Source organism: Rissa tridactyla, chromosome 14, assembly GCF_028500815.1.
Source record: "Rissa tridactyla isolate bRisTri1 chromosome 14, bRisTri1.patW.cur.20221130, whole genome shotgun sequence".
In the NCBI taxonomy this organism is placed as follows: Eukaryota; Metazoa; Chordata; class Aves; order Charadriiformes; family Laridae; genus Rissa; species Rissa tridactyla.
This window is the reverse complement of record NC_071479.1, coordinates 6,364,489-6,390,275: the sequence shown is the minus strand read 5'-3', so window position 1 is coordinate 6,390,275 and position 25,787 is coordinate 6,364,489. Positions and strand designations below refer to the sequence as shown.

General features: G+C 42.1%; 3 protein-coding genes across 8 annotated transcripts; 1 reads left to right on the top strand and 2 right to left on the bottom strand.

Annotated features, from left to right (window-relative positions):
- Nucleotide 1: 1 nt before the first annotated feature.
- Nucleotides 2-10,055, top strand: FBXW2 (F-box and WD repeat domain containing 2). 5 transcript variants are annotated; one of them, XM_054220871.1, is made up of 7 exons: nt 2-317; nt 1,935-2,352; nt 4,506-4,700; nt 5,489-5,622; nt 6,163-6,249; nt 6,845-7,014; nt 8,559-10,055. In XM_054220871.1, the coding sequence occupies exons 2-7, from the start codon at nt 2,250-2,252 to the stop codon at nt 8,845-8,847; spliced, it is 978 nt and encodes a 325-aa protein (XP_054076846.1). In that variant the 5' UTR covers nt 2-317; nt 1,935-2,249; the 3' UTR covers nt 8,848-10,055. The 5 variants fall into 5 exon arrangements, with proteins under 5 accessions (XP_054076846.1, XP_054076845.1, XP_054076844.1 ...); XM_054220870.1 differs by having other exon boundaries at nt 2-410; XM_054220869.1 differs by having other exon boundaries at nt 183-317; nt 1,843-2,352.
- Nucleotides 10,056-11,381: 1,326 nt separating this feature from the next.
- Nucleotides 11,382-22,651, bottom strand: LOC128917565 (uncharacterized). Of its 2 annotated transcripts, none has more exons than XM_054220865.1 (2): nt 22,526-22,651; nt 11,382-15,510 (listed from the first exon to the last, which is right to left on the bottom strand). In XM_054220865.1, exon 2 carries the CDS (start codon nt 15,508-15,510, stop codon nt 14,047-14,049), a length of 1,464 nt encoding a protein of 487 aa, XP_054076840.1. In that variant the 5' UTR covers nt 22,526-22,651; the 3' UTR covers nt 11,382-14,046. The 2 variants fall into 2 exon arrangements, with proteins under 2 accessions (XP_054076840.1, XP_054076839.1); XM_054220864.1 differs by lacking the exon at nt 22,526-22,651 and adding an exon at nt 15,661-17,893.
- LOC128917631 (uncharacterized) lies at nt 22,580-25,787 on the bottom strand. The gene is given in 1 exon segment (XM_054220976.1): nt 22,580-25,787. A coding segment is annotated over 1 exon segment (1,365 nt). The 5' UTR covers nt 23,945-25,787.

Below are 25,787 nucleotides of genomic sequence, written 5' to 3'. Positions count from 1 at the left end.
CCGCCTGGCCGCGGAGAGCCGCGGGTCCCGGGGAGCGCCTTCCCCCGGTGCCGGCCGGTTCGCCCGGCGCAGGGGCCGCGGCGCAGGCTCGCCCCGCCACTCCTCTCCCGCGCCGGAGGCGCCCAGTCCCGCCCGAGCGCGGCCTTCTGCCGCGGGTGCCCGCAGGCTGCCGTGCGGGCCGCGGAAGCGCCGGGAGCCTGTCCCGCTGTGGGAGCCATGGCCGCAGGGAAGCCCCGGCCCGCGCCGGGTTCCGGGGGGCCGCGCCAGCCGCGGCGGCTGCCCGCCGAAGGACGCTCCGCGCCGGGCCGCTACCTGAGGTGAGCGCCGCGGCCCGCGGGACTCGGGCGAGCGGCGTCGGCAGCAGCGGCGCTGGAGGTCTGCAGCCCTCGCCGTGGTTGTTGCGTGCGGAGGTACATGGGAGCGGGCGGGGAGCGGAGGGGCCTCGCTGGATGACACCCAGAAGAGTCCCCCGTGCTCAGAGCACCGGTTCCGGGGCCTCGCAGCAGCCCTTGATTTCAGTATTCGTGTCTAGAATACAACAGTGCCTTAGAGCTCACCTATTTTTTGTTCGTAGGGAGCCTGTTAGAAATGTGTGTTTGTTTTAAAGAGAACACATGCCTGTTAGAACAGCAAATATATTCTCTGCCATATGTGCTGAGGAAAGCTGGTAAGTGCTGTCAGCAGTAACAGTTACTGTATGAACTTGTGACTTGATAGGAGCAGCTGTTTCTGTGCGTTTGACACCCAGTACCTTTTTGTGTTCTTAGCAACAGTTGCATGCCATGTGCAGCCTTTCACAGTGAAGACTGTACTTTTCTGTACTACTACGCTGTGTTAAGAGGTGTACTTTAAGTTCTTACTCTAGGAAGGTAAAATGTAGAATTGACTCCCACTCAGATTCCTCAATTCTTTGGGTTTGGGAGCTTCTGTGAGTTAAATTCAGCCAGTTGTCTAATGAAGGGAATTAGATCTTCTAGAGAAAACGAATAATTATGGCTTTTTAACTGTCTGACCGATGTTTATCTTGTTAATCGCTTGTCCAAGCTTATTCCTTCCATCCAAGGAACTTGCGATGCCTCAGGATAGTATAAATGCATACAGATCGCATAGCTCAGCAGGTGGTATTCAATTTCACAGTTAGTTCTTTTCTTTGGAAATAAAATGAAAAAAATAGGAAAAAACCCCAGGGATTAAAAAAAAAACCAAAACCCACAAGTGTTTAGGTCAAAGCAGCGCAAACATGGCAAAACTGAAACTAGGCCAGTACTATCTACAGTCGTTACACGAGCCCAAAAGCAAGATGGCTAACATATCCTTCAAAACAGTTTTTCAGACATCTCTCTATATCTTCTTTAAAAAAACCTACAGTTGCCTGCTTTGTGTTTAAAATAGTTCAGGACACAGGTATGAATAAGTTCTGTCAGTAACTAGCATATCACTCTGCTTATATGCTTTGGTTTCTTCCCTTTATCAGTATAATCCATGAATAAACTGTAAGATAGTGTTTATTTGCTATAAGAGGTTTAAAACTTAAACTAACCCTTACCTTATTGGATTCAGAATTTGAAAGTCTTAACCTAAACCAAGAGAGATGTTAACGTTCGTAATGAATGCTAACGTTCACTAGCTCCATACAATTCACTTCTAAGCCTCACGCGGGACAAATGGTAGTTAAAGTGCATGCACGTTCTTAGTCCTAACCAAATGAATATTTTAAAATGCATTGGTCACTTCAGTCTGTGTGTTAACATGCCATTTGGAATACTGATGTACCAGTAATAAAGATGTGATGCTTACCTTGTTTTCTGAACAGAACTAATACAGTATTTTGATGTATCACAGGTAAATTTTTCCATAACCTTATGGAGAAAAAGGACTTTGAAGCATGGCTTGATAACATTTCTATTACATTTCTTTCTCTGACGGACTTGCAGAAAAATGAAACTCTGGATCACCTGATTAGCTTGAGTGGAGCAGTCCAGCTCAGGCACCTCTCCAATAATCTAGAGATTCTCCTCAAGAGGGACTTCCTCAAACTTCTTCCATTGGAACTTAGTTTTTATCTGTTAAAATGGCTTGATCCTCAGACCTTACTCACATGTTGCCTCGTCTCTAAGCAGTGGAATAAGGTTATAAGTGCCTGTACAGAGGTGTGGCAGACTGCATGTAAGAATTTGGGTTGGCAAATAGATGACTCTGTTCAGGATCCTCTGCACTGGAAGAAGGTTTACCTAAAGGCTATTTTAAGGATGAAGCAACTGAAGGACCACGAAGCCTTTGAGACATCCTCTTTAATTGGACACAGTGCCAGAGTATATGCACTTTACTATAAAGATGGACTTCTGTGTACAGGTAGGAAGGACAGAAAACTTGGAGTCTTACAGTTCTTTTCTTTTCCTGCCCCCACGTCCCATATGATTAATGACATTTTGCTTTTCCTTTACCAGACAGATTATTGTCGTAGTGCTAATGCAGTTTAAGATGATTCAAAATGACTTTTTTTTTTTCAATTTCTGAAACACCTGGCACACTAATAAACTTATTAATCACTTTAATAGGAAAACAAGGAGACCAACTTTTTTGTTGGTTAAAAAAACCAGGTTAAAAAAAAGCAGGTATCATGTTTCAGATTAGTAAGCCCATTTGAGAAGTACAGATATGTTAGTTATCCTCTTAGAGGGTACCTTCCAGTTAAAGGGACCTTGTTTGGGTTATATGATCACTGCAGTCTCCCAGGGTGTGTCAGGAAAAGTCTGCTTCCTTCAAACAAGACACGGTTCTCTGATGCAGTCTGTAAGCACTTTGAGTTCTTAACGTGGTACAAGTGCTTATATGAAGACCTGTAAACTAGATTTAACCTTGCTACTAGTCTGACTTGCACAGTGTAATGATAATTTAGCTTCCTCCCTGAAGACTGCAAAATTTCAGTTTGAACTTAAAACTACAGGCAGAACAAATGTGAAACCTTAAGCATGAAAGAATAGTAACAGAACTGCTGTCAGAGCGTATCGCAAGGATTTCCCAATCACTTGAGACGACAGTGCTATAGAATAAGTTGGGAATACTGGCTAAGTACCGTCACGTTTGTTGGTACATTAAGATGGTTACTAGGAACCAACAGCTACTCGGCAGGGCATGTAAATACGCAGCAAGCAGCATTCTCAACACTTTGTGAAAAGCAGCACACTTCTGTGCTGAAACCACCAGGAGAAACAACAGGTGTAAGGGCCCGGGGTTTTATTCTGTTCTCCAAAGCCAGCAGTCTGGACTTACTGTTGTGAGTTTAAAATACAAAAGAAACTTTGAGGAGAGAAAGGAAACTGGCAGGTGATGGATCCTCGTATTCATCTGTCTTTTGAGAATTGGTGGACCCCCTTCCTACCTGAAACAAACTAAAGCTTGCAGTATAGTCAGCGGCTCTGCAAACCTGAGAGTGATGTATCATGTAAAACTTCCATGCGCCTGTTTCAGTAGCCACTCTCGGTCAGAGGCAGTGCTGGAATCTGTGGAAGGCGCTAAAATAGTGCGAGGAAAACGGAAGGCCAGACATCTAGTAGCTTAATTAACATCAAAACAAGAGGCTTTACTGTATTGCTGAGACTTAAAATTAGAGCTTATTCCCCATTCAAAAAGCTCGAAAGTACTATTTAATGAGAAAAAGTTCAACAAAGGGAAATGCAAAGCCCTGCACCTGGGGAGGAACAACTGCATGGCACCAGTAGATGCTGGGGGCCACCCAGCTGGAAAGCAGCTTGGCAGAAAAGGACCCAGGCGTCCTGGTGGACACCAAGTTGAACATGAGCCACCAACATGCCCTTGCTGCAAAGAAGGCTAACGGTATCCTGGGCTGCTTTAGGAGGAATGTTGCCAGTAGGTTGAGGGAGGTGCTCCTTCCCCTCCACTCAGCACTGGTGAGGCCACACCTGGAGTACTGTGTCCAGTTCTGGGCTTCTCAGTACAGGAGAGACATGGGCACACTGGAGAGTCCAGCGAGGGCCATGAAGATGATGAAGGGACTGGAGCATCTCTCATATGAAGACAGGCTGAGAGAGCTGGGACTTCTTATCCTAAAGAAGAGAGGGCTCAGGAAGGATCTTATCAGTGTACGTAAATACCTGAAGAGAGGGTGCAAAGAAGATGGAGCCAGGCTCTTTTCAGAGGTGCCCAGTGATGGGACAAGAGGCAGTAGACACAAACTGAAACACGGGAGGTTCCCTCTAAAGCACATCTTTACTGTGAGAGTAACTGAACACAGGTTGCCCAGGGAAATTGTGGAGTGTCCGTTCTTGGACATATTCAAAAGCCATCTGGTCATGGTCCTGGGCAACCAGCTCTAGGTGGCCCTGCTTGAGTAGAGGGGTTGGAAGAGTTGACCTCCAGAGGTGCCTTCCACCCATAACCATTCTGTGATTCCATGAAAATACTGTAAGACAAACATGCAAGACCAGTAAAAGATTGGAAGTATTTACCCTCTGCTTCCAGTTACCTGTTCTTTTCTATTCTAGGATCAGATGACTTGTCTGCAAAACTGTGGGATGTAAGCACAGGTCAGTGCATATATGGTATCCAGACACACACTTGTGCTGCAGTGAAGTTTGATGAACAAAAGCTTGTAACAGGATCTTTTGATAACACAGTAGCCTGTTGGGAATGGAGCTCTGGGGCAAAGACACAGCATTTTAGAGGACATACTGGTGCAGGTACGTTGGATTTTTCAATTTGTAATTTCACCAGTCACGTAACATACATCATCATCAAACAAACTATAAGTTAGCTTTTTGCACGATAGCTTTTTCTTTTTTTAGGCTCTGTCCCAAGTCACCTTTTGGGGTGGTGGTGGGGGAAGCAGCCAGACATATCTACATCTCTCTGCCCTTGAATAAGGCCAAAACTTAGCCATGCAGTGTTTTGCAGTTGCATGGAAATAATACTAAATGCCACGGTTATTCACTACTTTTGAGTCTACCAGCAAGACGCAGACCCTAGGGAGGAGGGAGCACATGGCAACAGCAGTTCTTTATATCCCTAGACTGGAGATGGGCTTACAGCAAAGACCACAGCAGGACCTGGGAGTCTGTGTTTGCATTTCCCTCATAATTAACTTCTCTGTCCTCTACTGCAAAATATCCTTAACTCAGGTGTCGGTCTGCTCCCCTGTGAGTAATGAGGTGTACCACATGTACTAATCCTGCTGGAATTGACTTACTAGAACTCTTAAAATAGGAACTAGCTTAAGTTACACTTTGCCATAATCCAACCATAAAGGAACCGCTGATGTGCATGCTCTTAAATTGGACAAAAATCAGTAATTTTGCAATGTAATTTTAGGAATCGAGAGCAACAAGTCACGTATACAGTTCAAGATCAACAGTTAAAGCTGTAGTAGCATATGATTTTAGAGGCTCTATGAGCTAGTTAGTGTCTCACTTACAGAAAAACGCTTGCATACAGACTGGTATCCCTTATTTAGTACCCTCTCTGCTTGTAGTTTTTAGTGTGGATTACAATGATGAACTTGATATTCTGGTCAGTGGCTCGGCAGACTTCACTGTGAAAGTATGGGCCTTATCAACAGGAACGTGCCTGAATACCCTTACTGGACACACAGAATGGGTCACTAAGGTGGGAATATTGATTTTTAATTAATCTTGCAAAACATTTCAGCAGAAAAAATACTTCAGCTATAATTAAACCTTTCAGACCATCGAAGATATTGCTATTCCAAAGCAGCTGCTGTAATATTAGGAATCAGTGTTTGATTCAAAGACTAAATAAAAACAACGGTTCTGAAAGAAAGATACTTTTAAAATTATGTAGAAAAACTAATGATCTTGATAACCAAAATCTGAGCATGAAAGGTGTTCTCAGGTCAGTTGAGAAAATATTTGAGAAAACTCAAAAGAAAAATACAATCTGAGTATTTCAGAACTTGGAAGGTGGGAGGGGTGATTCCAGAGGTGAAGTATGTAAGTTTACTTATTAATACAGGGAGTTGTCACTAGTAGGAACAAGAAAAGCGTAGTTTCCCTTCAGTTGCTAAAAGTATTTGTATTGCCTGTACACAAGCGTATAGTGTACAGGTTGTTAATGAAGTTAAAAGTGCAAATGAAAATGTGGCTATTTAACAGCATCAACATAAATCATGACATCCTTCAATTACAGGTAGTTTTGCAGAAGTGCAAAGTCAAATCTCTTATGCATAGTCCTGGAGATTATATTCTTCTAAGTGCAGATAAGTATGAAATCAAGGTATGTAGCATCTATCATACATGTATCATTTCAGTACCCAGGGAAATAAAATGCTCGAGTGCTTTGCTGAAGTTTACAAATAATATAAGACTTTATTTTCTTCCATATTCCCCGCTTGGTAGAGTTGTGGACAAGACATGCGACTCTTTGGAAGCTAACTTTTCAGTGCTTTCCTTCATGTTTTGATTTAAATAATATCTCTACATGAATGGTAATGCAAGAAGTGCGTGCTTTCAGTGCATGCCTAATGTGCTAACCTGGCTGCAAGTACTGTTACTGTTGGGGACTTCTGGGTTGAAGAGTTCTGTAAATAGTTTGTGGCTATGGAATAACTGAAATATTGCTACATTTCTGTCCAATTGGATGGTTGATTTTTCGCACGCATTTTCACTGGGATTTTTGTAGGCTAGAAACACACATACCACAACAATACTGTAAGACAAGTCACTTACAGAACTGATGTTCCTACCTAAATTTCTGAAAAAACATGGACACGTTTACCTGGTGCTTAAAGAGAGACTGTGAGGCTTGCTCTGTTTGCGTAACGGTTTATAATGTGAATGTTTTATGGTCTTAAACTGTATTTTAATTGTAGATTTGGCCTATTGGAAGGGAAATAAACTGCAAGTGCTTAAAAACACTCTCGGTTTCTGAAGATCGCAGCATCTCCCTACAGCCCAGACTGCACTTTGATGGTAAATACATCGTGTGCAGTTCAGCACTAGGATTATACCAGTGGGACTTTGCCAGCTATGACATTCTCAGGTAAATCTTTCAGTTTAAGACTCAAGTCTTCTTTAAATAAATAAGAAGTAGAACATACTAGTTTTAATAACTTACTTTAGATGTAGGCTAAAAGAATCTTGATAAAAATTCTGTAAACATGTTACTATACACATATTACCAGGTTTAATTCTAATTTATCATCTGTTAATATGAATCATTTGATTACTGTTTTGGTTTCTGGCCACAGGCTAGTCCTCTTTAATATTTTCATTCCATAAGCTGAAGAGTTTCAATATAGACTTAAGTCATACTGCAGTGCTGTAGTTGTGTCCTGGTTTCAACTGGGATAGAGTTAATTTTCTTCCTAGTAGCTGCTACCGTGCTTTGTTTCGGATTTAGTATAAGAATGTTGTGAATTTGAAACCGTACTGACTAGAAGTTAATGTTGCTATGGAGGCTGCTCTACAGAGCACCAGGCAGCCATTTCTGGGGTCCTTTGATGGGACAAAAGATTAAAAAGACTCTTTTTTCCTTATAGCACTACTGATCTGTCATTCTCGATAATGCTGCGGAATGACAGTGAAATCTATCAGGCTGCAGTAAGGGATCAAAGAGGATGGCATTTTGTTTCCATAAAAAGAACGAGGCTGTATCTGTTAGAAACGGTGGCACCAAAGATTGTAACTTATGAAAGATAAAATTGCATTTTAGAACTGTTAGCAGACTCTTAATTGAAGTGGCCCAAATATTTGTAGCGTCTACCATAGGAAGATCTATTCCAAAAGAAGTGTTTCTTATCGGTAAGAATAATTGAGCAATTTCACCTCCTCAGTTTACCCTCCCATCTTTCAAAAGGGAAAGGGGTTCCCTACTGCTGAGACCAGACCTTTAATCTCCGTAGGTTTTTGTGCCTCAGTTCTGTGCTTTATGTAACGCTACGATCAAATGCTCGGTCAGTCGTGGAAAACTTACTCTCTTCAATATCTGTTCCAAGTTTTATTTATTAAGGCAAAAATATTCTAAAGGTGTAAGGGAACTAGCAAACACTTCTATTTCTCTCTAAGATGGAAATGCTTAACTTATGCTAAGTGGCAGTAAAACAGCATTCTGGTAAGGACCAATCTTGAATGATTTATCTTACCACAAGAAGGCATTTCTGTGTTTTATTTCCCGCTTTTAAAAGAGCGGTCGAAAGAATAAGAAGAGCTTTTACCTCTTAATTTAAAGATATCGAGGCATGAAATCCCTATGGAAGCTTACTGTAAAAGACAAGTACATTTACTCTTTTATGTGTATCTGGAAACGAGACTTTTTTTCCCCGCACGTGCTGTGCAGGGTCCCTTTCAAACCCTAACCGTTGTTCAGAAGGGTCTGAATGCACAAAGGCAGAACTGAAACCACAGGCCTGACTGCAGATAACTGTTCAGTTGCTTAATTTGAAAAATTTGCATCCAGTTCTAACTGCTTTCACAATCATGAGTTTAGACACTTATTTTCTATAGACACATAGGGATTTGTTTTAGTAATACAGGTTCATGACTACGTTGTGATGGAGTTTCTAACAATGTTGTCTTGTTTTCTAGGGTTATCAAGCCTCCTGACTTCTCAAATGTGTCCTTGCTGGGCTTCGGAGAGATATTTGCTCTACTGTTCGATAACAGATACCTGTATATAATGGACTTGAGGACAGAAAAACTGATAAGCCGCTGGCCTCTACCGGAGTATAGAAAGTCAAAGAGAGGTTCAAGTTTTTTGGCTGGTGAAATGTCTTGGTTAAACGGACTAAATGGCCAAAATGATATGGGCTTGGTTTTTGCCACCAGTATGCCAGACCATAGTATCCATTTGGTGTTATGGAAAGAACACGGCTGAAAAGCTCAGTTATGCAGAATCTTCAGGAACATATGGACTATCAGCAGTGTGTCCATAAAATGAGACTTTGCATGAACCAAAGTTGCACACCTAATGGTATCATCATGCAATGCACAATCATATACTTTTATTTGGGCATTTGGGAATGGGTTGTTTTGGACATAATGCAATACAGCATGCTAACAGTATTCACCACAAAATTCTGTCTCATGTCTAAGCATACCCGTCTGGGCTCTGAAGCATAGCTTGTCACGTTTAAACCATTCAAATCCACCAGCAAGTCTGAAATGAAGTAGTGCTTGACCTGACTTCTGACCTTTTTTTTTTTTGTTGAAACAGAAGGCAAAACTACTATTCTAGAACCATAGGCTTTTGTACATGTAACAGCAAATACTGGTTACAGTGCATGGCTGCTTAACTCAAATGAGAAGATAGCAAACCCCTTCTCTCTTCAGTGTCACTCTCTTCAGAATGTTTTTTCCTTACGATAGCTTTAAATACTTAGCCTTTGCAATAGAAGAATCAATTGGGTCCTTTAACTAGGATTAGATGGTAACAATAATAATTTGTTTAAGTTTGGGAACATGTCAATATGAACTCTCCTCAGTGAGAAAGAGCCAACTTTTCATCTATCTGATAGAGCTTGCCATCGCAATTAACCTTAGAGGGCCTCTGACAGTACTCCTCATGTTTGCTGATGGTAACTCAGAATGGCTTGATCAGTATTTTGTAGTCCATATTTCCTGTAGTTTGTGTGAGAAATAACAGTTCACAGGTAGGCAGAAATACTATGAATGGGAAGATGATGTTCAATCTCTACAGCAAGAGTCACTCTCTTACATTAAATAATATCTAGCAGCCATTCACTTTTTCCAAAAGTTGCAGTTAATATAATCATGCACTTAAAGGAGTTGCTACATCTAGAATTGGAAAGCAGGGGCGAATAACCATGAGAATGCCACATCTCTGGGGAAAAAATATCAAAAGTCTGAAGAAAAGCATCGGAGTAGAAAAAGGTCTTTTGTTTTGATTATCGTAGGAGACCTGATGTACAAGAGTTAACTATTGAGTAGCAAATACATATCCACATACTTTTGTGGTATTTGACATGTACTTAAAAGCTGTATCTATGACATCACATGCTTTAGAAACGCTTTAGGTTGGTTTCCTCTCCTTCCTCCCTTACAATAAAATCTCCCCTTAATGTCTTTTTTTTTTTTTTTTTTTTACACAACTTGAAAACATGAGTTTTCATGAAGATTCGCTCATGTCCTTGAAAACATAAAACTGCCTAGCATTACTATTGTTAGTATGATTTTTTTTTTCTTAGCGCTATCCAAGGAGACCTAATTTCATACTCAGTACTGAAAGAAGTCCAAAGTTCCCAAATGTATGCAGTATGAATTGTACCAATGGAAGGGGAGTTTTCGTACGCAAGAATCAGTATTTGAGTTACGTGGTAGGAACTGCATGAAGTCACAGTGGAGCAGTGTCTCTTGAATTCAAGGCTAGAGTCTTAAGTACTCAGTTTTCCACCTTTATTCACACAAACTTACTTTGAAAACACGTTTGTAGTTGAGGATTTTATCAATTGGAAGCCAAATTCACAGCTCTCGATTCAAACCACACTGACTGGGGCACAAAGGATGATCTCTTAGAGCTTTTGTTGTGTCACTCAAAAGCGAAGAAAACTTACATGAAACAGAAAGCTTTCAATCACTTGTCTCGAAACCCAGTTCTCATCATTCTTAATGTGGGAGTAACTATGCTGCGTACGACGCGTGCGGTAACTCAACTCACTCTAAAGGAGCCACGTTTTGATGGGCCACCCATGAAATATTGCATTAGCTTTGAAAGATTACTTCACAGCAGGAGTTTAGACAGGAACATGCCAGAAACGTCCTTGCACCCAAACCAGCGAAATACGGAGTGAATGTTTGGACTGCAAGCTGAGTGGAAAACGGGCTGGCCCGCCAAGCTCAAAGCATGGTCATCAGCGATACAAAATCTAACTGGTAACCAGTTAATAGAAGTGTTCTCAAGGGGCTAGAATTGGTTAACTACTTTATTAGTGACCTTTATGATGCAGAGTCTGCTCTCAGCAAGTGGGGAAGGGGAAGCGGTCAATATGCAAGAGAACAGTGAACACCTCAGAGGGGCCTCAACAAACCAGGCAAGTGACAGAAATCTCATGAAGTTTAACCAAAGCAAATGCACCATCCTGCACCCGACACAATCACCCCGCACAACAGTCACGTTGGAGCCAACAATTTGTAAAGCAGCTTTACAGGAAAGGACAATTTGCTGTTGGCCAGCAAACCGAACAGGATTCAGCAATATGCCCTTGCGACCAAAAAAGCCAACTGTATACTGAGCTTTACTAACAAGTACGTAGCTAAGAGTTCAAGGGAAGGGATTCTTCACCTCTGTTCCACGCTCAAGGCCACATCTGAGTTCAGTGTTGAATTCCCCAGTACAAAAGACTGACTCACTGGAGCAAGTCCCATGAGAGGCCTCAGAGATGGACAGGGAGGTGGAGCACAAAGTATCTGAGAAACCGTGAGAGAGGAGTTCAGCCTTGCAGAGAGAACGGTGTGGGAAGGGAAGGGAAGGGGGTGGTAGGCACGGGGTGGGGAAGCACTGCTACTGTCTCCAGCTACCTAATAAGAAGGTACAGAGAAGACAAAGTCAGACGCACCTTGGCACCATGCGGCAGGACAAGGGCCAACGGTCACAAACTGCAACGAGACATTTGAACCAGCTCTTCTTCACTGTGAGGGCAGCTGAAGACTGGAACAGGTTGCCCAGAGCCAGGTTGTGTGTCCAGCTCACCTAGACAAAGTCCTGAGCAAACCTCGCTACCTTGTCCCGCTTTGAGCAGGGAGTTGGATTTCCAGATGCCCCTTCTAAACTACACGAGTCTAAAATTCTAAATGGACAAGCATTTGTAGTAGTACCATACTACTGTAGTAGTACCTACTACTCCCAGCTAATATAGTAGTACCAGAGATAGCAGCACCGTAGCAGACCCCTTTGATGTTAATACAGCTGCCAGTCTTCGTTAACACAGACTTTGGGAGATGCTGCTGCCACTGTGAAGCAAATACTATGGTTTTTTAAAAGCTGTGAAGTGGCAGTTGGAAAGGGATTCTGCCACAAGTATTTCACAAGTTGCAGAAAATTTTAAACAAATTAAGAACTCTAAATTCTCCTTTTCTGCATTGTCCCAAAGCGTGCAAGCAGAAAAGCATGATGAGAAATATCCAATACACGCTACATTGCTCTTCTACCCTTTCAGTTCTATAAATGTTTAGCCTTTTACTTAGCAGCTGATGATCATTATAAATACAATTAGCAAACAGTTATTTACAGACTGTCTCTTGAAAACTTCCAAGTAAAAGGACATTTTGCTAGCTAGTGTCACTAATGGCAGAGCTCCTGACGGGAGCCAAGGGAAGCCACCGCAAGACAAACAAAGGAATGAAAACATGACACCGGTGTAGAAATGTAAAAAAGGATACCTGCTCTCACACCCCGAAGCATCAGCGTCCTGCTGCCCCCAGATGTCCCTTCATAGGAAGGTTCTAATACATCGCCACGTCCGTACAATGCACGTAGCTTTGGGGGCTCAGCAAACAGAAACAAAATGTGGCTGAAATTATGAAACTACAGCGAGCAACTGGTTTTTGTTTGCTTTGCTTTCCACCTGACCCTTGAGCAGAAGTTAGTAACTCCTTAGCAATATTTTTAGATAGAGGTTGGAAAAGACACAGCTTCTCTACCCCTACAGCTACATAAGGAAGCAACATATTTCAACTTACCCATCATGTAAAGGAGTAAAATCCACCCGATGGCCAGTTTTTGCAAATGAAGAATCAGTTTGTTATGAGGCTTCAAAGCCAGAAAAAACACCAAACTGTTCTGTATTCTAAGCAGTTGTTCGTTCATCCATCCATCCACCCATCTTTCCACCTGGAAATAGCCTTGTTTTCGGTTCACAAAATTCTCTTTTTCTTCAACATCAATCTGTATCCCTTGCCTCTGCTTTAAAGCTTTCCAACATGGCTCAGCACTTACCACTTAAGTAATTCAGAACAGCTGTGGGTAACAAAAGAGGGATCACCCTTCTCAAACTTACATGTCTCAAAACCCCGGCTGAACAGTCATGTGGGACAGCAAAACTCCAACAGCTATGTTTAATGTTACAATACATCACCACTTTAACAAACGCTATTTCCAAGAATATACAGGGTTCTTTTTTTTTTTATTTTTTTTACAATTGAGACTAGTTGATTTTGATCAATTATTGTCACAGTGCATCTACCTTTTACTCGGTGCATACTAAATTTGTACCCAAAGAGTGACATACAAACTGCAAGAATTAAGCAACGTTACCTTTAATACTAATGACTGTAGTTGTATTTTTTGTACATAAGCTGGAAAATGTGTATAGCCTTTGGCGTTATATGAATCAGTTCAGAAATACTGATTTTTTTTATTTTTTTTTTTTAATTGAAAACAAACTCGTTTTACATTTTCCAGAAGAGGTAATACCACCTGCATTGATCCTTGGTATTAAATGACTCACAGCTCTGCTAAAAATCCCCATTTTTCTTAAGAAGAAATACCTCTAACAAGTGGCAGTTCCAGGGCTACAGCTGGTGTGTTTCCCTATCCTGCCTCTGTGATTGTAACGGGTTACGGTGTTAATGCCAATGCAGCTCTTCATCTGGGAGATGCTGTCCATCTTTTAACAGGCAGGACTGAGCACAGCTATATTTTTTTATCCACCAAGTGCTTCAGGCACACAAATAACCAAGAATCAAACTCATTCCTTCTTCAGGTAGTTTACAGGTTCATTGCGCTAGCTAAAACATATATGAAGGTGGGAAAAGAAAAAGAGAGAAAGCTGGATATTGGTACATGAACTTCTAATTTCTGCATGGTCACTTCCTAGGCCTTGAATAATGACCTTTCATAGTTACAGGCATGTAAAAGAGCTATCGTCTCCCTGTGCCACAGCTCTCACATCCTACAAAGTTGCAGTACAGACTTTGCCTGATTAACCCAATTCTTAACCAGCACTTGATCACTGTGGACTCTTAAAAGGTACCATGGCTCAGTTCACAAATCAAATGCATTTACCTTTGTGCAGTACAAAAAAGGGCTGTTCTCCTACATCTCTGTAAGATGTAAACTTCAAGTGGAAGTGATTCTACTGTGACCTGTAAATCGTATCCTCTGCCTCTCCACGGTAGGGGTGGCTCTCCACTTTCCCTCCCTATAACCCAGGTTTTGCTTTTGAGCTCGCAGCACAGTTTGATTTAGCACCTTGTTAACGCTCATGATTAATGATGAGTTGAATCTCCACAGAGTTGTATCCCTGATGAGGGATTCTCGGGGAAGGTTTCCTTGAAGGGGCACCCGACAGTGATAAATAAGGGCAACATCCATGGGAACATTCACGCTCTTCCCGTAAGCCTGCAGGACAGAGTGGACTGACGTCTGAACCACCTTTCGTGGATCAATTATCATTTTCTTGGGATTGATTACGTCTTTCCTGTCAGGCTCTCTGTGAACGTGCTGCAATATGTTAACACCCGGCACAGCATTCCAGGCCGAAATGTTGAACGCAGGAGTAGACACGGTTTTGGGGAAGATATGGTTCTCAAAGAGGAAAACACCAGTCCGTGGGTTTTGCTCCTGAAGACTGCTCATCATTGTTTTCCAGTCTGGGTGCTTAAGGGGAAGAATGATTTCATCAGCATCACTAAGAACCACAAACTTGCTCCTCTGCATGTTCCGGTATATACAGTCATTTAGAGCTGCGATTTGTCCGTAGTAGCCAATGTGTGTTCCATCTTGCATGAAGCGCCACTCAGCAGAAACCCTGAGGTGGGAGTCTATTGGCCAGGGAATTATCTCTACAGTTCCTTCTTCTATATAAAACTTCAAGACTTTCTCCATCAGGTGGCTGCAGTTGTTCTTGTAGATCATCACTTTCTGTACCCCGAGAATCTTGTACATTTCTACGCTCTGTATGAACTGCAAGACGTTGTTGTAATTTCCAAACATGGCAGAGATGCACACGGTGAAGTCAACAGAAAAGGTCTCAGCCTTGCGGTTTTTAATTTCAAACCTTGGCAGCTGGTCAGTGTTTCCCCGTGGAGACTGATGAATGGACACGTGTGTTGGATCGCAGTTTGGGGGTTCCAGACAAACTATGTCTGTTGCACCGTAAGGGAATTCAAATCTGTCTGAATGAACATCGATTTTTGCTTTTGATACATATATCTGTCCATCGGGCTGACAGCAGAACCAGCAGTATAGCTGTTTTACATCTTCATGGTGAACGATCCCGATCACGCGAGTGACTTTGCTTTCTCTGTCATCAAAGTATGGGGATATAATAAAAGTTCTGTTATCTTTTAATGCTGTTATTGTGCTATTGGTAACTTTCCCTCTACATCTGCTGCCTTCTTGAATTATTTTTGGCAGGTGAGAAAGTCTCTGTAACCTAAAATAAGAAAGTGTGACCATTGAAGTTAGAGTAATAATGCACACGGCAGCAGCAAAGTAAGATTTTTTCCCTCCACGCAGCATTTTGAATGTATCTAGGTGTGGATGCAAATTTCTTTGTCCTTGCACTTTATGCTGCCGCATCTGCAGAAAAGAAAATATGTAACATGAGATAATGCATTGCTCAAAGAATTTCACAAAAAAGATGGGGGGCACATCTCTATCATTCTGCGCTGACTTAATCAGCCAGCCGGCTGCTGTGCTTTTACAAAAACAATCAGTCACAGAACACACCTCTAATGGGATGAACGAGACTCTGTGTGACATTGAACGCCTCTACGTGTCAAATGTGCAGAACAGGTTCTGTACATAGAGGGTTCTGTGAGAGAATATGATAGAGGCCTATATACAGGAGAACAAGGAGCCATTATTCACTAGTTACTGTAATCCCAATTTTAGAACATCCAATTAAATAATTAGGCAGTAATTTTTAAATCAAAACAACACGCACACCCTGTTGTTTTTTTCTCCCCTATACAGTGTATATGTAAATTATACATCAAAAAAACCTCAGACATTCTTCTCACAGACAATGTAGGGGCAGATATGTAAATCAAATGTATACAGAATTAATCAGGTTCATAAAAATATGGCAATGGGGGATTGCACATGACAGTCCAGATACAGTTTCCAATGCATAAATTCCCTAACTGTCAGTTCACCACCGATGAGACAATACATGCAGGGGAAGGTAAATTCACACAGTTCAGCAGAAGACAGGTGAAATCTACAGGCTACAAAACTTATTCTCAGTTATTAGCTCTACAGCTCACAGCACTCTCAAACAGTAACCTCTGCAGGTGGAGCTCAGATTGAAGGCTCCTCTACAAATTCATCTTTAGGTATCCAGATACGATCCACAAACAGTGAGGTGACAGCAAGTCTCTTCAAAGACCTGCTTGTACCACGGAGATTCTTGGAAGAAGAGTGCCCCAGATTAATCAAATTCATGTTTGATCAGAAAACTGGCCTAGCAGAAGAGAGCATCCCCAGCAAGAAGCGTGGGGTGAAGTGCCAAGATGGAATAAACTGCAATTCTATTGCGCAAGATGAAGAAAATGTTTCTAGTAGGCATGTCATTGCTGCACAAAGCCAGCTGCTGAGAAAGAAAAATCGTATCATTAAAAGACCCAGATTTCTAGGTATATGTTTTATAGCTAAAACAGACAGCAATATCGTAAGTGTAGCAGATACTGGAAGATTCTCCTGTTTCCTGTCCTTTCATTTGCTTCTTAATAAAATCACTTGCTTAAGTACTTAGTCATCTAAGTATCTTCAGAGACTACGCACATGCCAAATATCTAACAATATTTTTTCCAAAGCATATTAGTCAGTCTATTCCAAAATAATAGTTAAAGCTAATATTTCACACTTCTTTTTTGTATTTCACACATTGTGTAAAGCTATTTTGGGAGCCTTTATCTCAGTACTGTTTTGTGATGGAAAAGAAAACTAGCATTCTCAAAGAAAAGTAAGAAACATACAAAACTAGAAAGCACCTAAGTCCATAGTTTTGATGCAGATATCATCCTCAGCAGCTTCATAACTTTGTAAAGTGCCTAAATTCACTGGCAACTTCACTGATTGGTTTGAAGAATTCCCCCAGGATCTGGTTTTCTGCTCAAACACAGTATTTTCCGACCAGTAAAATCTAGTTTCTGAATACAGCAATCTAGCTTCTGAATCTCAATTGAGTTTTGGCAAAAAATAACTGCCCATGTCTTCAGAATAACGCGTGATATTTTCACAATTGCTCTCCCTGGAAAAAGCAAAGTAAGGAGAACTATGGTCATGACATACCCCTTAAAACGCCCCATTTGCCAAGGCTGACACGACTTCAGCAGCCTTTCCCGGCTACCAAGAAATCGGTTTACAGACCAGAACAGTCACAGGGCACCAGAAGTCTCGCTGCCGCACAGCAGAGCCAACGCAGAGCGGCAGGCGACGGCGGCACTGACTCCTCTGCCTCTGAAATGGAGTCGCCCCCAGAAACCCTGACAATTTAGAGCAGAACTGCAAACACACGGCAAGAGCCTGCTGCTGTCGTACAACTTTCTGCTTTTGCGACTAAGAACAACTCCAATTTTGCAAGTCTTTTTACTAAACATTCTGAAGTCAGACAAAAAATTTCCCCCTGAGCATTCTTATTCTCAGGTTGTTACATATTTTAGCATTCTTACCACATAGAGTAGGTAACATTTAACATTTTTTCCTTGGTTTTATCTATTTAGGACCTAAAATATTGTTCAGCCTTATAGAATAAATAGTTTTTACTAAAGTAATATCAAAACATGTTGACATTAAATAATACAATTCATTTATTACCTGTTATTTCTTCTGCTTTTGCTAGCTATAAATAATGAATGCTATAAAATATATACATATATATCTTTTCAACGGTGCTTTTAACAGTGAAAATTTGAAAGAAAAAAGTACCTTTTAAAGCAGATAGCTGAGTGATGTTCTGTTCAGTCCTCCATTCAGTTTTTGCTAAGGTTTAATCTACAAATTATTTATTCTAACCAGATAAAAGCTTAAATATTTTTACAATAAATTGCAAGAATTGTTCAATACAGAACAATACTGAAGGAAAATATGCTGGTACGATACCCAAGACACTTGCCGGCCCTATTATTTTAGGTGGTTGGTGTTCTTTAATGTCAGTAACAGCAGCCACACCTACCAGAAAAACAAGTTTTCCTTCTCTTGAGCAAACCATACAGTTGCCTCCCAATAATTTAAATTACAAACTTGAGTGTGGAGTTGTTGAGGCAAATCAAACCTAGGTGCTCGGGTGATTTTTTTTTTTTCCAAGGCCACTTAAATTCCATTCTGGAAATTAATCCTGCAGGCTGATATAGCCGCAGTTCGCACACATACTTGAAGAGAACTAGAGAAATATACTGTGTGTCTGTATTTCTGGGCAATCATCTCTTTAGTAACATACTATAGGCCTAATTAAAATAGGTAAGTACAGATTCCGATAAGGAACTGTGGGGGGAATCTGCAACAACAGCGGGTTCTAGAAGCAGAGAGAAAGAGCAAAATACAGAACTGAAGACACACCAGAACACAAAATCTTAAAGAAAATAAATACGTAATTATTTGAGGAGTGAAAATCATAGTTTCCCAACACCTGACTCCTGAATTTTGATCCTCTGAAAGTAACAGCACAGATATGTAGTCAGAAAATATATAAAGTCAGATTAAGTAGGAATACTACATTTATATTTTAATTTCCATTACTATTCAAGTAGAAGTTATGCAGATTTGCTTTAATACAATGTTTAGCTAATGGTATCAATGGCTACTTTGCCTCAGTTTGTTCTTTTTCAGTATTCCCCTTAACTGCAAAAGCCTTTTCTTCCTCCCTCTTGCATTTAAGGACTGCAGTCATATCACCTCCTAGTCTTCATAGTTGTTAATTTTTCATTAAATAAGACAGGCTGTTCTAATACCATCTCATACGAAACACTCTTCCCTGACCAGCTGCTTCTGTGCAGCTGGCCCAGTCTCGATTAACCTCTAGCACAAGGGACCAGAAATCTTTTCCACATGTACATGACTGATAAGCCCTCGCGATTGTTGGAAACTTTCTTTCTTAACAGATGCCAGGATTACAGTTTTTGCAGATGCATCCCATTGCACAGATACACCTGAGCTTCTCATGGGCCAGAGATTAGCACATCTTTCAGCCGAGTGCAGTTACACAAGGTGTTTTCTTCTGCAGCAAGGTAGTAATCAAGAGCTCTTGTCCCAGTTAGTATCATAGAATCATCAAATGGTTTCGGCTGGACAGGACCTTTAACGATCGTCTAGTTCCAACCCCCCTGCTTGTGGGCAGGGACATCTTGCACTAGATCAGCTTGCTCAAATTAATCACATTTGCGCTTATTTCTTTTGTCATAGTCCCAAAATCTACTCTAAAACCTTGTAGGTGACCAAGATTGTACTTAGAAACTTGCATACACTTAACTGATCTTTTTTTTTCCCCTTCTAAGGGGAACTTAGGAACTGCTCTAAGGGGAATTAAGTTTGAAGGGAAACTAAGCAACTGCTCGGGCTCTCTTTTGCCACGTTGTACTGCTACGCTCACGACACATTTAGTAAACACTCATTATATAGAATTTTGGAATGGAAATTGTTCAGTAGCACCTTCCAACTGGAACATCATTTTTACCTTTCCTCTACAACTTCTATTTTCAGACCTTTTCCATCATCTTTCTTTAACCCTCCACAATCAGCCCTGTCCTTACTAAAAGGCGGAACAAAGTCCTAATTTAGTTGGAGAGCTGTTCCTAGGCCGTTATTAATCGCCCCCATGTTATCTGCATTGTGCCCTTCCTTTGTTTTCTTTGCATGGAGACAGCTGAATACCTTTTATGCTGCTCATTTCAATATCTTCACAATGTCTACATTGCGTTTAATTTTTGATAACTCTCAGCTTATTATTTTATCTCCTGATCTAGGGCGAGGATAGGGGGCAACTGATGAGAGGTGACGGCAAAGTTTCAGCTGCTAATATGCAGTATTAGATTCAATGGCAGAGGAACAATAAACAGCCTAATCCTTCATTTATCCAGCGTCTAACTAAAAAGCCACCACTAATAAATAGCCTTATTAATTTATTATTTTTGGAAAAAGTTGTTCTCTATCCTCTGCTTTATGGTTTTCACCAAAAGTAACACCACAAGCCATTGGTGCTTAAATAAAAATAAAAATTCCACAGACTAACAATCATTTACAATCTTTACCTAGATTGTCTGTTGCTAATCTTTTGGTAGCTTATATTTTTCAGAAAGACTCTTTGAAACACCAAAGTCCTTCCTTTCTTACACAATCCAAAATCCGAAGCATATTGTTTGAAGGATTAAACCGAGGGCGGTATTATTCCACTATTCGCAAAATATCGCTCTAAAAAAAAATTAAGCTGGCCATTTCTATTCTAAATACAAAGAATGTGTCAGACCAATATACAGTGTTGCCATATACTTGATTTGTGCCATTAGAACTGACAAAACACAGATTTCCCTGCACACTCGTAAACTTCTCCATTATAATCCGCTGTATACCTCTAAGCCAAATTTCTCCTATTGTAAACAATTAGACTTTGTGACCTTTGAAAAGAAATAGAACAGGCAAAATAAAAATTGCATGACAACACTTAAAAGACTGTTATTTCCAACTTTTTGTCTTTCACACAGTACTTGTTTTAGCTGGCACAGAGCTAACTTTCTTCATAGTAACTCACAGGATGCTGTGTTTGGGCTTTGTGACCAAAACAGCATTTTAAACACACCCGTGTTTTAGTTACCGTTGGCCAGTGCTTGCACAGCATCAAGGCCTTCTCTCATGCTGCCCTTCCCCTCCCCATCCCAGGAGCAGGGCTGCGTGAGAAGCGGGGAGGGGACACAGCGGGGACAGCGGACCCCCAGGGAAATCCCATGCCCATGACATCGTGCTTGACAATAAAAGACGGAGGAAGTAGGTGGAAGGGGGAGACGTGGCATTACGGCATCTGTTTTCCCAAGTCACTGTTACATGCGATGGAGCCCTACTTTCATGGAAATGGCGAAAAACCTGCCTGCTGATGGAGTGTGGTGAATGAATTCCTTATATTGCTTCACTTGTGTGCACAGCTTTGCTTTAAGTCTTAAATTGTCTTTATCTCAACCCACGAGTCTTCTCACTTTAGCCCTTCCAATTCAGTGCTCGGCTGCTGGCCTGGGTTAATCCACAACACACGCTGAAACCACTCCTTCAAGAAGCTATGCATTCTTTAAATCTAAAATAAACTCCAGGCATGGAGTGTATCCAGATGGAGACTTCAAAAAATTGGGCTGTATAATTAATATATACCTTTAACTTACCTTTAAGCAGTTAGCACCAGTACCAAAAAATACTGCTACCGCTGACCACCATCTTATTTGCTATTTCTCCGGTGGAAATAAAATCCCGAGCCCGTCGAGCCTCTTCCGCAAGCGATGCCAGTCTCGGGACCCCGAGCAGGACCCGCAGCCCCGCACCCTCCTCGGTCCCGGCAGTTTGCCCGGAGGAAGGTGCCGGCAGCGCCGCGCCGCTCTCCCGCCGGGCCCCGCGCGGGCATGGCTGCGGCAGCGGCGGGGCGCGAAGCTGGGCCGGCACCACCGGAGCCCTCTGCGGCACCGCCAGCCGCCCCCGCTGCGGCCCGGGGGAGGGCGGGGACGCCCGGTCCTGTCACCTGCCGCCCGCCGCCCGCGGCGAGGCCGCCCCCACTCGCCCACGCACGGCGGGGCCGGGGGTCCCGCCGGGAAGGCCGCGGCCGCCCCCCTCACCGCCACCGGCCGCGCCTCCCGCCGCCCCGGGCCAGTCGGCGACCCCCGGGGAGACCCTCCCGTCGGAGACGCCCCGCCGGCGGGCTGCGGCGGCAGCAGCAGGGCGGAGGGGAGCCGGTCTCGACTCGACCCCAGCGTTCCAGTCAGTTCGTCCAATGAACTGGCGTAAAATGGAGAAACACGAGCAAGCCATTATATTTTCGAAATGCAAATCGATTAAAAAGCAAAAGTAAAGGGAAATTTGGTAATTGCATCATGATAAAATCCAGCCGTTTACACCAGTACTTTTTAGAGACAGCAAGTGCTAAATGAAGCACTCCTGCAACTAAATGCAATGGTGGCATTTGCACGAGTTCTGTGGTGGGATTTTTCCTAGAGGTGAAAGCCATAAATTACAGACCTTTGCTCCTGTGAGTAACAGATGATCTTAAATGCACAGTGCATGTATTGCTGGGGAGAACACAGCATTACACACCTATTGCAAGACCTTTAAATTTCATTACTGCAGTTAAAATTGTAGCATGCCCAGAACAGGTAACTTCCAGAGCCAGAGACTGATGGTACATCTCCAAAGGGATGCACACCTGGTAAGAGGTATGTCACACCCATTTTCTGCAAAGACATGTAACAGCAACGTCATCAGGCTCTTCCCGACCATATGCAAACATCTCTAGGAAACAGTGGACCGAGGCCTTAGCCACCCTTCTTGGATCAAATAATTTTCAGAGTTTTTAAAATCTCTTTCCTGCATACCTTGATTCAGTTCACAAATCAAATGCATTTACCTTTGTGCAGTACAAAAAAGGGCTGTTCTCCTACATCTCTGTAAGATGTAAACTTCAAGTGGAAGTGATTCTACTGTGACCTGTGAATCGTATCCTCTGCCTCTCCACGGTAGGGGTGGCTCTCCACTTTCCCTCCCTATAACCCAGGTTTTGCTTTTGAGCTCGCAGCACGGTTTGATTTAGCACCTTGTTAACGCTCATAATTAATGATGAGTTGAATCTCCACAGAGTTGTGTCCCTGATGAGGGATTCTCGGGGAAGGTTTCCTTGAAGGGGCACCCGACAGTGATAAATAAGGGCAACATCCATGGGAACATTCACGCTCTTCCCGTAAGCCTGCAGGACAGAGTGGACTGACGTCTGAACCACCTTTCATGGATCAATTATCATTTTCTTGGGATTGATTACGTCTTTCCTGTCAGGCTCTCTGTGAACGTGCTGCAATATGTTAACACCCGGCACAGCATTCCAGGCCGAAATGTTGAACGCAGGAGTAGACACGGTTTTGGGGAAGATATGGTTCTCAAAGAGGAAAACACCAGTCCGTGGGTTTTGCTCCTGAAGACTGCTCATCATTGTTTTCCAGTCTGGGTGCTTAAGGGGAAGAATGATTTCATCAGCATCACTAAGAACCACAAACTTGCTCCTCTGCATGTTCCGGTATATACAGTCATTTAGAGCTGCGATTTGTCCGTAGTAGCCAATGTGTGTTCCATCTTGCATGAAGCGCCACTCAGCAGAAACCCTGAGGTGGGAGTCTATTGGCCAGGGAATTATCTCTACAGTTCCTTCTTCTATATAAAACTTCAAGACTTTCTCCATCAGGTGGCTGCAGTTGTTCTTGTAGATCATCACTTTCTGTACCCCGAGAATCTTGTACATTTCTACGCTCTGTATGAACTGCAAGACGTTGTTGTAATTTCCAAACATGGCAGAGATGCACACGGTGAAGTCAACAGAAAAGGTCTCAGCCTTGCGGTTTTTAATTTCAAACCTTGGCAGCTGGTCAGTGTTTCCCCGTGGAGACTGATGAATGGACACGTGTGTTGGATCGCAGTTTGGGGGTTCCAGACAAACTATGTCTGTTGCACCGTAAGGGAATTCAAATCTGTCTGAATGAACATCGATTTTTGCTTTTGATACATATATCTGTCCATCGGGCTGACAGCAGAACCAGCAGTATAGCTGTTTTACATCTTCATGGTGAACGATCCCGATCACGCGAGTGACTTTGCTTTCTCTGTCATCAAAGCATGGAGATATAATAAAAGTTCTGTTATCTTTTAATGCTGTTATTACATTTTGAGCTGGTTTTCCCCTACAAAGCTCACCTGCTGGACTGGCAACTGTTGGCTGGGGGAAGAGTTTTCTAGTTATGTTATTCTGTAGCTGAGTGTCTCTCCAGGAGAAGATCAACATGCTTGTAAAAAGAACACATGTTACAACAGCAAAAATATGTTTTTTTTCCACAATGTATCATTGCTGAATTCCAGAATTTAGAACTTAACAGGCCTTTATGCTCCATCTTCTCTTCAACTGTCTCTAAAACAAAACAAACACACAAAAAAGCACATGTTCAGTGATTTGCCAAAAAGAAGTAATGTTTTGTATTGAACTGTATTCTCTTAAACACAACAGTTATTGTTTTGATACTTCCGACTTTAGTACGAAGACCTGACTTTTCATGCAGATTTGGAAAAAACTGGAAGAATCTCTTACACCGCCTCATTCCGAACCTTGTTATATTTTACTCTACAGTTGGGCCCAGTGCAACAGTTTCAGCTGGTTTTGTATACAGTAATGATAATATAGTGTAATTTGAATCACACTGAGGCCTGGAAGAAATTTCTTGTTAGTGAAAACCCACATTCTTTATCTTTTGGTATTCTGTGAAGCTTGTAAAACTACGAACGCAAATTCAAACGGCATTCTTTTGTATTGGGTAGGAGTAATCCTGTCACAGTCTCTCAGTGCCCTGACTCCCAAGTCACAAAGAAAATGTTTGCAGAGCCTGGTGTGGATCCTGTGGTATTCAACACTATCTACGAAAAGAGGTTTGACAAGAATGACCTTTTCACTAGTTCAGGTGGCTGAGATTACCTTAAATGTAAATTGCTTTTGCCACTTCAGATGCCGAGTCTCAGAGCACAGTTCTAAATCGGCAGTTGGTTTCAGCGGGGCTTTGTGTCAATATTGTGCCCTTCAGTGGGACCACGTGCACCGCTGAACTTTTTAACCTTGCCGTGGAAACCTCAAGTTCTCCAAGATGTTACCAAATGGGACTAAAAAGTGAAGAGTTTCAGCATACATTCACAGCTCAATATTTACACGTGCTTAAACCATCAAGCAGATGGAAGGCAAATTAAGAGAAAGCCAAACTAAACCAAAACTTGCTTTATTCTATGAACAGCCAGGAGGGCGCGATATAATGTGACACATCACAACAACGCATCAGAACAGCTAACCATTGTCTGTACCATTCGTAGGTCTTCTGTCCTCTTTTGTAAACACTCAATCTCAGCTGACTAATAACTGCTTTCTAATTATGCACAAAATTACCACTTTAGTTACAGCTCTATTCTGACTTCAGAGTACTAGTTTTGAAGAACATAATGAAAGCACTGCTGCCTGGTGTCATTTGCAAATCCAAGATGTTGCTCAGCTGTTTTTTTCATTTTTTTGGCCTGTAAAAAGTTACTTTGAATGAGGTAAGATTAAAATCTTGTGTCGCTCTCTACAAATTGTCATGTAAACTGTACATCTTCCCCTTTCATGCAAGTATTGGTATTCACCAATTTTAAGATTACACTGCACGTGCAGAATAGTTTTTCTAATATGCTCACAAAGTTTAAAGTTACTCGGTTCTGCAGAAGATGTCTCCTCATCCGCTTTGAATACTTCTAATACTGCGTCCTGGTTTGAGGTAAAACAGAACCAACTTTCTGTTCAGTAATTTTATTTCTTAGCTAGGCCTCTTCTAACTCTGAAATTAACAGCATGTTGTGTCTAAAACAGTGCGTTCAGAGCGATAGGACAGTTTGTGCCAAGGAATGGTATGCACAGAGGCTCTTGATTATACTTATTACTATAACAACCAACGTCAGCTAATTTCGTTATTTGCCCTGTTGGAGGGTTGGAAGCGGAGGGGCATAGAGGGGTCCCACCTGCGGGGAGGAGCGGACAGGACAGGGGACCAAAAATTGACCAACGGGGGTATTCCATCCCATCTGCCCCACGCTCAGTATAAAAGCTGAGGGATCAA

Excerpts from the sequence above, each read along its gene's own strand:
- FBXW2 (XM_054220867.1), top strand. The coding sequence starts at position 589 with ATGTGTGTTTGTTTTAAAGAGAACACATGCCTGTTAGAACAGCAAATA. Across the intron at positions 4,701-5,488 it reads TAGAGGACATACTGGTGCAG|TTTTTAGTGTGGATTACAAT; the intron begins GTACGTTGGATT and ends CTCTGCTTGTAG. Across the intron at positions 6,250-6,844 it reads CAGATAAGTATGAAATCAAG|ATTTGGCCTATTGGAAGGGA; the intron begins GTATGTAGCATC and ends TTTTAATTGTAG.
- LOC128917565 (XM_054220864.1), bottom strand. The coding sequence starts at position 15,693 with ATGTCACACAGAGTCTCGTTCATCCCATTAGAG. Across the intron at positions 15,511-15,660 it reads TCTCGTTCATCCCATTAGAG|ATGCGGCAGCATAAAGTGCA; the intron begins GTGTGTTCTGTG and ends TCTTTTCTGCAG.